This window comes from Thunnus albacares, chromosome 18, assembly GCF_914725855.1.
Source record: "Thunnus albacares chromosome 18, fThuAlb1.1, whole genome shotgun sequence".
In the NCBI taxonomy this organism is placed as follows: Eukaryota; Metazoa; Chordata; class Actinopteri; order Scombriformes; family Scombridae; genus Thunnus; species Thunnus albacares.
In genome coordinates, this window is record NC_058123.1 from 17,304,019 (window position 1) to 17,321,066 (window position 17,048).

Sequence of the window (17,048 nt, forward strand, 5' to 3'; positions counted from 1 at the left end):
TCATGCCGCAGGTCATCAATGAGAACCTCGATTATCAAATTAATAATTTATTACTAAAGGTATGAGAATATCAGGGTTATCATAAGAAGGATGACACATGCATGTTCTCCAAAATGAAATATTTCAAATAATATCTATTGCAAACGTGCAGGTAATGATAACAAGGCACAAGCCTGCTGGGTGAGGATCATGTACCAGCATGTAGGATCAGACTACTCTTTAAGTAGTCTTTAATCAGCTTAACAACATCACAAGTTAAGAGATTAATATAAGAATAAGACTTGAAGTCTTTGAAAGGCAGACGTCCTTTGCACAAAGTGACACTTTCCCATGATGCACCCTTCTTGCTTTGTGGCAAATACACATGTACAAATACAGAGACACACACATAAACACACGCACACACACACACTAGGATGTAATTATCCATAAAATTAAAAGTAAATACATATATGCGCCCACAGCCAAAGAACTAAAAATGTACCAAGCCACAAGCACTAGAAGTGACAAGAAAGCAAAACATCATGCTTAATTAAAAAAAAAACATAAACAATATAATACAATTACTTTATATTTATTGATTTTATTTGTACTTTTGCCATTTGAAAAATAGTTTCCAGTCGAGCCTAATTTAATCTTTGTGCCCTGTTTTCTTTACTTGCACACACGTTGTAAAAGTGAATTACTGCTTTGCTAAATTATCCTCGGAAATGACCCCAAATGACCACAAAAATATCACATTCTATTTTATTGCATTTTAGTACACAAAACATTTATGATGCACAGTCTATCAAATAAACTTTTTGTTTCATTTCATTTCATGTTTTTTTAACAAAACAAAACCATTTCAGAGGGGAAAAAAAGTGCTTTACAGGGATTTACCATCTCAATAAATACAAGGACATTGAGGTCTTGTTGGATCCTGTTCTTCACACAATGGCCATGGCACTAAAATACAGATGCACACTCTCTACCCCTGCCAATACACACACACACACACACACACACACACACACACACACACACACACACACACATACTCACACGCACACAGAGACACCACACACATCTTACTATGTACAACCCCAGTCTGTTTCATATTGTCAATTTTGTACCAATACTCCATTTCTCTCCTTGTGTGAAAGACACACACACACAGAGGCTGAACAAGCAACCACAGAAATTATAAATTAGTGACTATAAAACTGTTTGGAGATATGAAAATCTGTAGCATTTTTGTAGGAATGTGTTTAACTAGTTTGCTCATCTCAGACTTCCCTCTGTATCTCTCTCAATTTAATTTAATTTTAAGAAATGTAAGAGGATTATGGCAACTTAAAAACTGTTGGCTCCTGCTTCTAATGTTCAAGCCATAATTTAATAATACACAACCCCAGACATTGTGCTTTGTGGTTTTCCTTCATGATTAGCAGTTAAGATGCTACATTAGAGTCTGTGGACACATTTAGTGATTTTTTTTCATTGCTAGTCTACATAATAAAATTTAAAACACACACAGATCTTTGTTTCGTGATGAATTAAAGGCTGGAAATGAATTAGCTGAATCATTTCTATAGATAGATATGTTTAAGATAAGGCACACTTTAACTTTTTAGCAAAAATCTGATTCTGCACCTCATTTCAGTGGAAAATTGACAAAAAATGTAACTGGGTTTTGAGAAGTCATAAAGTCACTATGTCATTGCTAAAGAAAATATTTCAACAGTGAGCGTATTTCGTTTAGTTTTTCCTTCATGGCTGCTTAGAGAGAAAAGAGGGAGGTGTCTTACCTCTAATGTGGTCTACTGTGTGTGCCCGGCCCTTGGGCCACAATGACATTTTCCCTTTAAATTTTTCCCCCTTTGTTTGACTTCAGTACTCTGACAGCACTCAAGAGGTGTCAGTCCTGCTTCCTGGGTCAGTTTCATCCCTTCAAAACTCCCTCAAACTTCAGGTCAGAGGGCAGATGACAAAAGTTGAGGATGCTGTACACTGGGAGCAAAATGGGTCCTTTAGGTGGTTGTAAAATACAGTCAGTGAGTTCCTGCTAATGATAAATGCTTCACAATCATTTTGACAGACTGGCTCCAGGTGGGATATTCCTGTCCTCAGAGTGAAAAAAAAACATAATGACGGCTGCATCATAGTTTTTCCTCTTTCCTCCCATTTCTTTTTCCAAGCAGGCAGGGCTCCTGTAAGATGTGTCTTTTCTCCAAGCTGACTCCTGCTTGACCTCCGTGTCAGGTCGGCAGCGTCAGTGATGGAAGATCAAGGGTTAGGGTCCGGAGGTTTAGGGGTCACGAGGGGTCGTGGTGGAGCGCTAGCGGCTGAGGGGGAGCTGGGGCAGCGACATGGCCTGATGAGGGAGACTCTGAGAGGTCAGGACGGAGAAGGGATGACCTGGAGAACACACAAAAACACAGACAAAAAGGATTTTAGAATTTGTGCAAAATGTACGTATTCGTAGCACAATAAAGAGGTCACTAAAATAAACACACTGCAAATAAGTAATCTACAACTTACTGTCGATGTACCCATGAAGGGCCACCATGCGCGCCCGCTCAGGACTGCCAAAGGGGGAGTAATGCAGCTCATCGGGCAGGGACGAGGGTATCCTGGCCTGGGGATGACCTTGGGGAGCCCCACTGTGCTGGGGCGTGTGCTTTTTGTGTCTTGCTCTGCAGTTTTGAAACCACACCTATGAAGACGCAATGTAACCAGACATCATGTGGCTATATTCTTAAATAGAATATGTTGATTTATTTCCATAAGTATGTTTTTAAAAAAACATAGATGACAGACAAAACTGCAAAAAATATTAAACTTAATATGAATGAGCATTACTGAACATTTTACAATTAGTATATTGACATCATGATCTGACCTTTCCTCATTTTATTCATTGTTTGGCTGGAGCTGAATTATGCTACTTCAATATCTTTTCCTTTTACATGCATTACACTTGTAGACTCATTAGCAGACGAGTGTGGACGTCTGTGTACTGACCTGTATAACTCTCCTGCTGAGGCCGGTCATGTCGGCTAGTTTCTGTAGCGTCTGGGCATCTGGATTGTTGTCCTGGGCAAACTGAGCCTGCATGATCTGTACAGAGAACTCAAATTAGCATGAAAGCAGGTGCTGCTGAGATCAGTTTAATAAGGAAATCATAAAATACTGAAGTTAGAATTAAAAAAAACAACAACAAAAAAACTACAGGTTGTATCAGAAACACATTGTTTTTTGGCTGAGATTGGTGCGATGTAGGTGTCTGACCTGTAGCTGTTCTGCAGTGAAGGATGTCCGTGCCCTTTTGGCCGGTTTGGGCTGACTGTCTTGTTCTGTTGGAACAGCTCCCTCTAATGTGATACCATTGCCTGAAAAACACAACAGCGGACATGAGATGACAGACAGCTAAGTTACGATCATTTAAAATGGCCAAGATAGTCGCAGGAGATGTATTTGAACCAGAGGATTTGGACACTATCATAAAAGGACTTAATTATGTTTTTTCCTCAGTTGGGACCAAATTTCAGTTTCCTAAGCTGTTATAACACGACCTATTAATCCATTCATTATGTGGGCATCCATTAGAAGAAACTGGTTAGATGTATTAAACCATCAGTTATATAACGAATTTAAATGATGCTTTCATTATTTTTGGAAGTGTTCACTAAATAATATTAAAATGCATAACTTTGGATAAATCCTGTCTTGGGAGGTGACTCTTGAGCAAACATCTGGACAACCACAGAGAGCCATTGCAGTAAATTTGCCAGAACCGCACTCACCACTCTCAGCCGCTCGTTTGAGGTTCTCCACCATGGTGTCGTAGTGGATCCTACACAGAACCTTCTCTTCCACCAAACCAAACTCTTCTCCTGTAGACAGCTGCCTCTTACAAGAGTAGCACGCAAAACATGCCAAGTGGTATGCGTTTCCTCTTGCACGGCGCACCCAGTCACTGGCGTATATCTGCCGCCCACAGCGGGCACACTTAGTACCAAACCTACTGTGAGGGAGAGAAAAGAGAACAGCAGAGGCAGGGGAGGCAGGAGAGACACAAACGGAATGAGGAGTTAGTGATTTGTAGATGGGAAGAAAGCAACATTTCGGAAAGAGAAAAATTTGCAGCAGTTGATGATCTTTTAAATCTTATCTCGAGGTCATTTCCAGATAATGCACACACAGGATTGAGCTGAAGTTGAAAATAAGTGTTTTAACTTGAAGTTTTTGGCAGAACTCAAAAGGTTTAAAGGAAGAAACCTTGGAGGAGGATATGGCCTTCAGAAAAAGACTCCGGACTGCGGCTGCAAGCTGAGCCTTGAATGCAAACAAACCAACACCTGCAATTTCCTGGCTGATGTATGAAGTCCCTGACATATCCACATGCACACACACACACATATACACACCAGGGAACAAACCAACACACAAGTAAACCACGGTGGTTATACACACAGTGGAAGATGAAGAAAGACTTGGATGACATCACTCCATATCGTAACTGTAACTGATAGCAACAGTGAGGTCAGGCGGCATATAAACCTAAACCACCTGACTTACTGTTCTGGATGGATGGGTGGGTGGGGGGTTGGGGGGTTGGGGCTTGAGGGGCACAAAGAGAGTAGATGAGAGATAAATTGACAGAAAGTTACAGAAAGAGAGAGGGAACAGGTTGGTGAAAATAAACTTGCTGGGTCAGCAAATGCTTCAAGACAGTTCTTCATAACCTTGAAGCAAGATATTAATAAACATTTCAAAATACTTTAATTACTGTAAATGTGTTTGAGGACAGAATAAGACAACACCATAGAACAGGTCATAGACAAAGTACAGACCGCCATAGATTTAATTACACTATGTAACATTCATGTTCTCTAAGAGGTCAGTGCGTGAAGTGCTTTGAACAGTTATTTTCTTAAAGGATAGAGCTGGCGGTTTTCTAGATTTTTCTCACTGAAAAGATAAAACGATAATGTGTTAGCTCTATCTCAATATTTTCCACCTTTACTACCATGTCTGTGGCTTCTCAAGCCCATTAAATCCTGCTAAAGAGGTACATCTTAAAAAATGGGTCACAAATATGTAGTTTTAGCAAGTAGTTTCCTAAAACTGCTGGGTACTCTAGTTTTTAAGCAAACGGTACTAAAACAGGAGAAAATAGCACATTTAATGAGGACTATTCTCACACATTTGGTGCTTGTGAATACCAAAGAAGCTTAAAGAGTACTTACTGCAGCAGGATTGAATTGACTCAAAATGAACTACAGTGCCCATGTTCATCGTAATGAAAAAACGTGCAATACTATGGCTTTGGATTGATGTATTTTTAATACTTTTTGGACAACAGTAGATGTCTGACACAGAGGGATAAGATCAGGCTTGAGCTACACAGACAATACTAGGATCAATTCATTATTAGGTTTGGTCTTTCCATGGGATTTGTTAAAAAAAAAAAGAGAAAAATATAGAATATCGCCAGACTTATTCTTTAACTGCGATAGGGTTCGCTGAACAGCTGGCACTGAGGAGTATCCAAATAAACCCCCACTTTGAGACAACTGAAATGTTATACCAATTTCCTGTTTTACACAAGAATCAAAAGAGATTAAACTCCTCGTTTAAAGAGCACATTAGGGGTTTAATGGGTATCAAACCCTTTATGTTTGAGATGGTTATGGTTATGTTGAGGGCCATTGTTGGGGTCAGCAGCTGCCAATCCCAGTGAGAAGGAGGCAGGATTTGTAAGCAGCCTGGGAGAAAGTGCTGTCTCAGGGGTAAAACAGGAAGCATAAACAGGCACATTATAGTAAACTGCGCTGCATCATATTTTACAACGGGTCTTAGCTCAAATAGTAAAAACAGGCACTGGCCAGGATATCAAGAGCTGACACAAAATAGGAAAATGTGGCAGGAGGGTGCAAACACTATATTTCCCACAGCTTTAATAATACAAACAGATGACCAGCGCTAACATGGCTATTTCTCTTTTACGCTGCCTAATTTCATCAGCAGATATTTCGGGAGATATTTAGGGAGAGAAAGCAGATATTTAGAGAAAGCTCATACAAGCCCAGTGTCACAAACACGAGCCAAATGCAAAGAGCAGTCAGCAGTTGGAAGCTGTGAAGGAGGAAAGACGGTGGTGAGGGCAGGATAAAAAGACGTGGAGAGAGAGGAGGAGAGAGCTGCAGCGCTGAGGGGAAACAGCGAAGTTAAGAGCATCGATGGCGAAGAGAGAGCAGGAGGACGGGGGTGCGGGAGAGCACGAGGGTTGCCAAGTGAGTGGGTTTGGCAGTGAATCAGTGCACTCAAGTCCACTCTATCTGGGATGAAAGCATACTATAGCCCTGACATCTCACAAGCTTGTGCTCCTCCTTATGGATATGAGCTGCTTGGCCAGAAGTTTCGTTTTCGTGCATGTCGTATGGTAAAGGATATTTATAAGTCATCATTAGATGCCTACTGTTTGAGGGTCTGCCTCTTATCTGTTAGCCTCTCTCCATGTTTGGCTTCCTGCCTTCTTAGTTTCTGTTATGGCTGTCAAGTAAAGCATATTTCCATAACACAATAATGTCCAAATAAAAATAGAGCGTCTACATCTACCAGACCTGACGTCCCTCATAACAAACAAATTCATTTCAGCATTGGAGCAGTGAGCCCATGAGAAAAAGTCTTTGTGGTGACCTTGAAACGAAATTGTCTGGCATAGCACTTACACAGACCTTAACTTGTCACAGATATGTGCAAATTAACCAAAAAACCTCTCATAACCCAATGAAGCCATTCCGGAGACAAATCGACTCCATGGCTTACTGCGTGTACGTATCATTTCAGACTGTTATGGAGAATTCCAGCCTGTTTCTACAGTAAAGAGGAAAACATTGTGGAGCATTGCGGCTAATCTAGCATGACAGCTTGTCAGCTTCATACTCCGAGACAGAACCCAGAAAAGCTGCAAATCATCCCTTGTTTTAACCCCCTCCTCCGCCTTCATCTCCTCTGACCCCATACTTCCTTCTATCCCCCCCTTTTTTTTTGTATCTCGTTTTGTCTTTGTACCCAGAACCTGGTGTTTATTTTGGAACAATGTCAATCCTCACTGCCTTTATATCACTCACGAGGAAAATCCTACACCACAAAACTCCCTTTCCCCCCACCGACCTCTCTTATTTGCAACCACCTTCTTTCGTTTAATCTTTACTTTTCTTTTTTTTTCCTAATTCACCTGCTGCTGAAAGAGGGGCTTGAGGAGGTACACATTTTTTGGATTATTTCTGATGTGCTGTGAGAATACACTAAACTGTATTAGATTTGTCCTAAGAGGGCGCTTGCTTGACTGTGTGGTTTTAAGGCACGAGGTTCATGTTAAGCCTCCAGTATAGAAATCTAAGATAGGAAAAAGAAGGAAGTGATCTAAATACTTCATAGTCAACTTCTTTTAACAGATTTAACATATTATCAGGCTTTAATATGATTATCCTGCACAAAAGACACCTTTAAATTTTTATTCTCTGTTCTTTGAGGTGGTAAAAATGCACCGTAGTCACTGTGAATATAAGAAATTTTCTTTGTAATCGCCGATCTGCTTTTCAGCATGGATAATCCATTTCAATGCTTTGACTGAGCAGTCGTTATTTAAGTGTGTAGCATTGTATGACAGATGTCTTATTATAATTTTAATCCATTCACTTCTTAAGAAAAACTCAAATCATTCTCTCTGCGCCGGTTACTCGTCTTTGTTGCTATGGAGACCTAATCAGCTAAACAGAGGTGGGTTAATGAATGATTATTACAACAATACGGACGCACGCACACATGTGCACACACCTCACAAGGCTCCCTACATTCATGGACTCTGGTTACAGTGTCAGCATCCCAGGGTTCCCCTGATTAGTGCAGCAATACAGCTTCCTGTGTGGCCTGCAGCTCACGAACAGGGATGATATTTCTACGGAGTGAGGCGAGGGGGTCAGGGGAGGAGGCTGATAAAGAAACGGTGTATGTGTGTGTGAGCAAGCCCCTGAGGCCTGACATAGGTTTGAGAGGCACAGCCCAGGCTCTGTCCTGCATCCCTATCCCGACGTACTCCCCCCCCCCCCCCCCTCCCCTCCTCCTCCCCCTCCTCACGTACACACACACAAACGTATAAGGAGGGAGAGGGAAACCCACTCTGATTTCCTGCTATTACGCCCCATTAAAGCAGCTGTCAGTCCAAAGCCAGATGAGAGGCTGACACAGATGAGGAAATATCTCCAGAGGTTTGAAACCAGCCCAGAGGATGTGGACTCGCACTGGTGTTTAGCTGAGTTTAAATCTGGCCTAAACCCAGATTACAGTTTATGTTTACAGAGGTAACCGTTGCACAGGACCCCAGACCTGCAGCTCAGCCTCAATGGTCCTCTTTTATTTTTTAAATAATTTCTCATTTTCCAGAGTGACTTCCAAGGAAATCTAATAAACCCCCAAATATTATTATGCAAAGGAGATTTTTTCTCCAGAGATTGTAACCATATTGAGTAGAGGACTCAGCTCTCAGTGTGTGAAATGTCTTAATAGTTTGACCTACAGCATATCCAAATGATCAAATCAAATTTTCTCTTTTTATGACAGTATATTATTTCATTTGTCATTCCTATCTTTATAGCCCCTATATACAGAAAAGAGCACACAGTTAATCCAAAGATTGGAGTGAAACTGTGTTGTAAGTTTTGTTTTTGTCTTGTAATTGTAGTAATAACATGGTTCATAGTCTTACATCTTGTCAAGGTGGAAGATAAGACAGGTTTTCATGTATGAAACTTCTATGCAAAAAACTATAGTATTCATGAGGGAAAAAAACATTTAGGAAAAGGAACTCAAAGGAAGTATGTGGCTATAAAATGCTAGTGTAGAAGTCCTCAGAGGTTACGAAACTTCAGCTATGACAGTTGCATGAGTTTGAAATGTAAAGCTGTGCAGCTTTTTTTTTTTTTTTTTTTTTGCATGCGTTTGCATTCACACTCTATAAACAAAGAAGAAAGACTGAAACACTGAAGTGAACAGGTTGACATGAAGCTGCTGTATAAATGTGTGTAATCTGTAGTGCGTCTTTAAAATAATCCACTAGAAAATAATGATGAAACTTACCTTAACCTGCACTAGTCTGAACACATTTGCTTCCATATTCAGGCAGGAATATTAATCACAGTTACTCTGTTGCATATAATTACAATGTATTTGCATTGCAGGATTTTGTAAATAATTTCTCTAATGAGTATATAATACATAACCCTGTGACAGCTACATCTGTACCACTCATTACCATTTTTGGAGGTCTAACGCTCTGACATATTTAAAGTCTACTTTACATTTTTAATAATGAATGGCTCACAGTCTAGAGAGTGGTGTCGGGGCGAGAGGGGTGAATGGTGAAGGAGCATTTAAATGGAAACGGGTCAGTTAAAATATTATTATGATGTGGCAGAGCAAACACGAAAATCTCCATTTTTCCCCCAAAAAATGCACAAAATGATTGGCAGCTGCTGGACATGCATAAATAAACAGAGATCTCAGTGTAAAGTGTGTGTGTGCGCGTGCGTGTGTGTGGGTGACTATGTGCAAATGTGTGTATGTTCCTTTGAGTTGAAAAGGAGGCGATATGTGTGTAACACTAATATGTGCAGGTAAATTGATCACATTCGTGTTTTCATATTGAGGTGTATGTGCCCACGTTTAAGTGTGCACATATCTCTCCTAGTGAGTGTGTGTGTGTGTTTTTAGTGTGGATTGGAATCACAGTCAGATTAGAAACATGCTGACCAGGCACTCGGGGCGGTCTAATTGCTGGTCTGGAGGCCTGAGGGTCTGGGGTGGAGGACGACTAATTGCTGGTGATTATAAACCTCAGAGCGGTGGCTTGGTGTCAGGTTTCCATCGGACAAACACCAAAGCTCACTCACAGCTCTAAGCACTCACACATGTGCACGGACACACACACACACACACACACACACTCACACACACACACACTCACACACACACACACACACACACACACACACAAACGGGCATGTGTGGCTATACAATATATACACAAGCTCCAGGCTACTGAACAGAATTTTATTATATGCTGTTGCTGGTGTGAACCCCATTTAACCTCAGATACCACACACACTCACACACACACACGCACACACACACACCTCGACACCCATATAGGACCAAGCATGTAAAAACACCTCTGCTGCATACACACAAGTAGGCTACAGTATGTGTGTATCTAATACAACTTAAATTCATCTCTGAATTACAGTAAATCAATACTATCTGCACTATCAATACTATCCAGATCAATACTATCCAGACTATTTAAGTGTACCACACAGTCTGGTCTGAAGAGTTGGCCTCTCTTTTACTCCAGGAAATTTCTCAAGATGAAAAACTAATAACACACTTCATTCTTCCCCAAGTGTGTTTGTCTGCATCACTATATCTAGGTTACAGATAGATAGATAGATAGATAGATAGATAGATAGATAGATAGATAGATGCAGTCTGGAGATAGATATAGATTTTATTATTATTGTTTTGTTTAATTTGATTCTCTCAAAATCAATAAAAGTGATGTAACAGCTGTGGTTTATTATTATAGGCCAGCACTGTTTTAATTGGAGGAGAAGTAGGAATAGAATTGAATAGAAAATGCTTTTTAATCTTTGTTGCCGTTTGGTTTGTTATAGTGCGACTACACTCAGTTTCCTTTCGCTTCACGTGCCCCTCTAGAGGTGATTAAACTGCCACGCGCTCTTCGTGGCACGTGTTGCATTTACTACTGTGTGTTGATTACTGCTGTGTGTGTGTGTGTGTGGGTGTATGTGTGTGTGTGTGTGTGCTGAGAGTGTGTGTTTCCCGTTTATTTTAGCGCACAAACAATTCGTGTTTTATTTTTTCATTGTTAAATTAGAAAATGTGCTCTGTAGTAACAACATAAGGCCTAGATTGATAAAGCATGTCTGACGATCTGACAGGCTAATCATTTATAGTGTGTCATTTAAAATATGATATGACCTAAGCGGTAGAGGATGGTGAAAATGTGGTTAAAAAGACCCATCCTCCTCAAAATATAACCTATATAAACTCTGAAAACTACAACACGCCTTTTAAAAGATTTTTAAGCGGAGGCTTTTTTAAAAAAAATAATCTGGCAGCCTAAATATTCTCTTCTTTAAAATATTTTCCTCTTTTCTTTTCTTTTGGAGAGGCAGGACATGTTGTGTTTTGGGATAGCCATAACAAAACTACGGATCTTTCAGCTACTCACTGTAGGTACAGACTTATATTTAGTTACAGACTTTCAGAGTTATTGAAAAGGTCTTTCAAGAGAGCATGAGCCAACCCGCATCCACGATAAGCGTGTGTGTGTGTGTGTGTGAGTGTGTGTGTGTGTGTTTAAGAGAGAGAGAGAGATAGGGAAAGAGATGCAGAGGATGTGGAAGAGAGGAGGTGTTGGCAGAGTGGACGTTGTATTTTGAAAACACGGTCATAAACTTACCCTACCTGAAATAATCCATTTTACAGAAGATCTCTTTGTTTTTGATGTAGCAGCTGCTGTGCTGACGTAGCGACGTCCTGCAGACAGAGCACTCCAGACAGCGCACGTGCCAGATCAGGTTGTTCACCTGCGAAGAGACAACATCCATGTCAAACACACACACACACACACACACACACACACACACACACACACACACACACACACACACACACACACGTGGTTCTGAGTAATGACTTTTACGTTTTTTTAATCAACATTGTTATGATATTCATTATTCCACATTAGTGCGTCTGCTATGCTTGGAGTGGGATCAATAAAGTTTAATAAAGTTTATGTTATCTTATCGTTTCTTATCGTATTTAGGCTATTGACGTAACAGCACTTTAAATGTGATTACTTCGAAAGTATAATCAAAATATTTTTACAACGAAGCTCAATAATTTGTTTATAGTCATTTAGGGACATAATAACTAATCTACAACGGTATCATTTTAATATTGATATATTAGGGACTTTTAGAATAGTTGACTGTAACTGGACCTTATTAGTCTTTAACACTTTATATCTTCATCTCGTCCTTTATTTATATCCAGACTATCAATATTCCCACTCATCCATTTTTTAGTCTTCTGCTTATTCATCACAGTCGCTGTGTTTATGTACCTGTTGTCATCTGTAATTTAATGTATCTGACTGCTATGACGATTTCATTCCCCTCCGAGGATTAATACAGTCTCCTATCTATCTATCTATCTATCTATCTATCTATCTATCTATCTATCTATCTATCTATCTATCTATCTATCTATCTATTTCTAGTACACTGTATTTTCTGCAACATTATCTCTTTAGCCTAACAGTCCTAAACGGGCTTGTGATTTTTTCTCATGAATTGTCAGTTTCACATCCAATTAAATTCTAAATATACAAGAAAAATGCATATTAATATTGTTGCTGAAAGGCATGCATTGTTATACTGAGAAATCTCGAACCCTTACTAATATTTTCAGGCACAGAGTATAATATTTTCAGCAATTATGGTAGCATTTTAGCTAAATGAAATAATAGTTGTTACTCTTGGAAAACAAACGACGAATCTGTAGCCTGTAATAATGACTGATTGAAAGATTGAAATCCGTTTGAAGGTTTGCCCGTTTTTCATATTTCCAAATATTTTACTTTACAATTAAAACAGGCTTAATAATTGATGGAAGACTCAGTAACCTACTTATGAATCTTATGGCAATTTCTTCTACCAAAGCGTAATTTATTGTAACATATTTCAGGACTTTTCAGATCCACATAAATTGATTACAGCGTCGGGCAGTGTGAAATATGCAGGCACAACATGTGACGCAAGAAAAATAATTATTTTCAAAAAGCAGGTCCACTATTAGGTTAATGGAGGAGAAAATTGCTGCTCCTTGGCGTCAGAGCTCTTATTGTTACATTACATTATCAAATGTATTTATCTATTTATGTATTATAGTTTAAAAATTAGTTTACACAAACATTTTTCATGCTGTATGTTTTTTTTTCCAATTAATTGTTTCAAAGATCATCACAAATAAACTATGATTTCATAACAGTCCTATACAGACTGTAGCACATTAAAAATACAATGTTTTCATTCTCATTAATTTAGTCTTGAATTTTGTTATATATATATATATATATATATTTTCCTAAAATTTAATACAGTAATAAGGTTTTTTCTCTCGTGTTATTCGTCCTGCTTCCCGAGATAAAAACAGAGTCAGATAATGAGCTGATTATCTCCACACTTCCTAACAAACACACCCATTTGCGCGCGTGTAGAGATTGTTTTGGTTGGACGCACGCGAGCGCACGCGACAACTGACAGTGAGGCTGTAAAACGGTAAAAGCTCAAACGCCCCTGTTGTGTCTGCGGCCTCCCAAACCTTCCGTGTGTCGCTTTATCTCTGCTTCCTGAAATTTCACGGCGGAGATGACATGTGTTACATTAAATTATAATTTAGTTACAACTGTAAAATAATTATAAAACAGGTTATAGATGTATTTTAAGTGTCTGTACGCTAGATAGGCTGCTTTTAGTCGATGTTATAGCTGTAGATTGTTATAGGTGGTACAATTCTTTCCTCTTCAGTTATGTATCCTCGTTTTATTTTTTGTCTAATGTTTATTTATTATCTTAGACTTTAAATCGACGCCTAAATTTGTCCAGGCCCTGTGTTCACTCCGGTACATCTGCGCAAAAAAACACAGCAGGCCTTTCCAAAGCAAAACAGCACCGGGGTCATCATGGCACCCGACCCTCGCCTGCTCCTATGCACACAAGCTATTTGCTGACTATGTGTAAAAAAAAAAAAAAATACTAATAAAAGAGTAAACAAACAAGCAAGACGCCTCCGTGACCAGACGGTTTCAGCATGTTTTTGTTGGTCGGATGTTTGGTCGGCCTCTCACCTTCAGCAAGTATCTGTCAATTATCTCCAGACCGCAGCTGGCGCACATGTTCTTCCCGGTGGACGGCACCGAGCTGGCGGTGGAGGTCGGCGAGCACACGGAGGGGGTGGACGGCGTGCTCGGGGACGAGCGAGTGTCCTCCCGCTCCATGTTGGACCGCTGGGACTCTCTGTCCGACTGAGACTGCAAGAGGGCATCAATTGTTTCCACAAATCATAACACAGCTCAGTCACACACACTCTCTCTCTCTCACACACATACACACACACACACACACAAACACTAATCCTCATCGTGCCACAGTTTGCACATGTCGCCATTTTCATGATGTAGTCCAAGCAATGCGCGCATAATTCACACATTTAAAATATATATTTGAACGAACAATTGTACAATTTCTACATTTTGCATTATCCACTTGCACTGCGCGCAATAGACGCACTGAATGATCCATACATTTACCCAAAGCACAAAAAGGCAATAAAGCTCTCACCATTGGCGCGTGTTTAGAGTCCACACTGCAGCGCGAGGCTCCCGGTGTACTCTGGTGCTCGGGAGAGATCACCTACAAGACAACGTTCAGTAAACGGAAAGTCTTCATCACTTTTCCCGTCTCATCTTCATCGGAGAAATCCTCGTGGAGACATTTGCAGACAGCTCCTCAAGGCTACTCCTATATAAAGTAGTCCTGACAATAAACCCCGGTTAAAACTGTTTAAAAGGGGCCCCCGCAACAAAAGGCACATTTTAATGAAGCTATTTCAATTTGGATTGATTTTTCCCTGCCCTTAACCCATGCCTCTCAGAATAATAGTATTTTCTCCGCAATCCAGGACACGAGAGTGGAGGGGGGGAGGGAAAAAAACTACCTGTAATTACAAATAGCTTGAAACGCAGTGGATAAGAGGGACCCGGAGTGTCAATTTCAACTGTCAATCAGAAAAAGGCAACGGGTCACCCAAAGAATTGCAAATTTGATTTTTAATGGCTGTAATTAAAATCTAATTCTTCTCAGGCGAGTTGGCAGCGCTGGAGAGGCTCGCGGACCGCAAATCACGCTATTCATAGGCTAACAGAGAGAGGCGCGTGCCTCTTCACAGCGGCTGGCGCGTGCAGCTGATCTCAGTACACAAGCAGTGATTCTTATGACATCACAGACAGACAAAACAAAACTCAAACACGATGCTGCGGGCTGGGAATAAACTGCACTTTTTTTTTTAGCAACAGCAGATAGGCTACTGTAGAACCGCGCGCGAGAGAAGATGAACAATTTGGTAAATCTTTAAAAAAATATGTCACATTGAGGCTACTTATTGCATCGTTATACCTTGTCACAAGTCATGCATTGTCATGTAAAAAAGCTCATTCAGTTGAAACTAAATAGTGAAGGCCCATACAGTGAATAAGTGGTGTAGCTACATCTCCAATTTGAATCTTTTTACGCACAAAGTTGCAGCTTAAGCCAGCCGTTTCCAAAGTAGCAGTACCTGCTTCGTGGGAATCCCCTCGGACAGAATCTTATTTCCCTCTGAAAGAGGGGACAAAACTTCATTTTTCCAGTACATGAACCCCTGGAGTCTCACAGCGTACAATGTCTCCAAACTCCGTGCCTGGAATCAGGGGAAAAGTCGGCGATGGGCGTCAAAACTTGTACCATCCGTACCGTGCATGGATTCGGGTGTAACTGTCGCACAGTTTGTTTGTTTTTTTGTTTTGAACGCCAAAAAATGTTTCCTCCCTTCTCGCCTTAAAACGCTGCGATGATCTGACTGCCACTCACACAAATTACAAACGTTATGAAGCTATGCAGAGAAGGCGAGGAGTTTCGTGCTGCTCCTCGGAGAGCCTTATTTAGAACAGAAAAAGGTTTTCTTCCTTTATCCCCGTTTCCCCCTCTCTCTCCACTTTTGGGAAGGAGTCTGACTTCAGGAAGTGAATCAAATTGAGGGGTTGGCAGCTTTTTTAACTCCAAGGCTTCATAGGTGCGGGGGAGACCGCAGGGCTGCAAACACGACGAGAGAGCGCGACAAGCCAGAGGAACCTGAGCGTCTCTGCAGAGCTGTAGTGAAAGTTTGCGCGGCTCTCTGGCCTGCCTTATAGTTAAAGAAGGGGGAGGGCGAGGACAGAGTTTCATATGCGTGAGAAGGGTGGACACAGTTTGAAACAGTTATGACAGTAACTTACTCAAACTCTGGTGGTATATGTTTGATATCTCAGGCATTTATAGCTGCTGCCAGAGAGAGAGAGAGAGAAAAAAACACCCAAATGTAAATTATAGTTATTTATATAATTGCCGTTTATTTGCTACTAGAAATATACAACTGGAGCTGACTGTACAGGCATATACTGTGAGTAGATCTTTTTATAAACGGCGTCTCTATACATAGAGTTGGATTATACCTGCTCACCAGTATCTGCGTAAAACATAAGAAATAACTTCAAACTGTAGAAGAAACACAATGTATGTATGAAGATTCCAATGGGATTGCATTGAAACCCGTATTATGTGTGCATAATTCAATATATAATACACTGAAATTTAAGTTCTCATATAACATTTTTATGCTTCCACGTATGACGCATTTTTAAGCCAATGATCCAAATTTAAGGCCTTGTTTTTATTTTAAAAAGATTTGTTTCCTCATTATAATAATTCAAAATATTTAAAATTAAGCATTTTATGTAAAATTAAGGTTAAACGCGCAATGAATGTATGTTTGATAGTAGTATATCTGGCAAAAAACACAAATAACCACATATAGTCTTTACGATTTGGTTTTTGTTATTGTTTCTTAAAAGGGGGGTTTTATTTTAATCCAGTCTTTTATTTAAACCTAACAAACAAATAAAAAAAAGATTATGAAAAAAAAGAAGCAGCTATTTTTTTTTATTGACGCAGAGCTGGTGAAGATGAAACAAAATGCTCAGAAAAACACACACAGGAGCTTTTAAGGAAAGGGAAGCCTGATAATTGCAGGATATGTGTGAGCCCACACACCGGTTTAGATCGATGTGTCAATCATTAGGTTATTACAATTATCTGTAAACCTATAGCTCAAAAATG

The 17,048-nt window shown here is 40.0% G+C and overlaps 1 protein-coding gene across 3 annotated transcripts; it reads right to left on the minus strand.

The window, feature by feature from the left end:
* Positions 1-162: 162 nt before the first annotated feature.
* On the minus strand, positions 163-16,024 carry lhx6a (LIM homeobox 6a). Of its 3 annotated transcripts, none has more exons than XM_044334681.1 (9): positions 15,472-16,024; positions 14,478-14,549; positions 13,985-14,167; positions 11,539-11,660; positions 3,789-4,006; positions 3,274-3,374; positions 3,007-3,102; positions 2,524-2,698; positions 163-2,400 (listed from the first exon to the last, which is right to left on the minus strand). In XM_044334681.1, the coding sequence occupies exons 1-9, from the start codon at positions 15,547-15,549 to the stop codon at positions 2,321-2,323; spliced, it is 1,125 nt and encodes a 374-aa protein (XP_044190616.1). In that variant the 5' UTR covers positions 15,550-16,024; the 3' UTR covers positions 163-2,320. The 3 variants fall into 3 exon arrangements, 2 of the variants coding, with proteins under 2 accessions (XP_044190616.1, XP_044190615.1); XM_044334680.1 differs by having other exon boundaries at positions 3,789-4,009; XR_006398931.1 differs by having other exon boundaries at positions 2,312-2,400; positions 2,524-2,678; positions 3,789-4,009.
* Between the last annotated feature and the right edge of the window lie 1,024 nt (positions 16,025-17,048).

Excerpts from the sequence above, each read along its gene's own strand:
- lhx6a (XM_044334680.1), bottom strand. The coding sequence starts at position 15,549 with ATGTACTGGAAAAATGAAGTTTTGTCCCCTCTTTCAGAGGGAAATAAG. Across the intron at positions 11,661-13,984 it reads TTGACAGATACTTGCTGAAG|GTGAACAACCTGATCTGGCA; the intron begins GTGAGAGGCCGA and ends GTCTCTTCGCAG. Across the intron at positions 2,401-2,523 it reads CCTTCATGGGTACATCGACA|GTCATCCCTTCTCCGTCCTG; the intron begins GTAAGTTGTAGA and ends TGTGTTCTCCAG.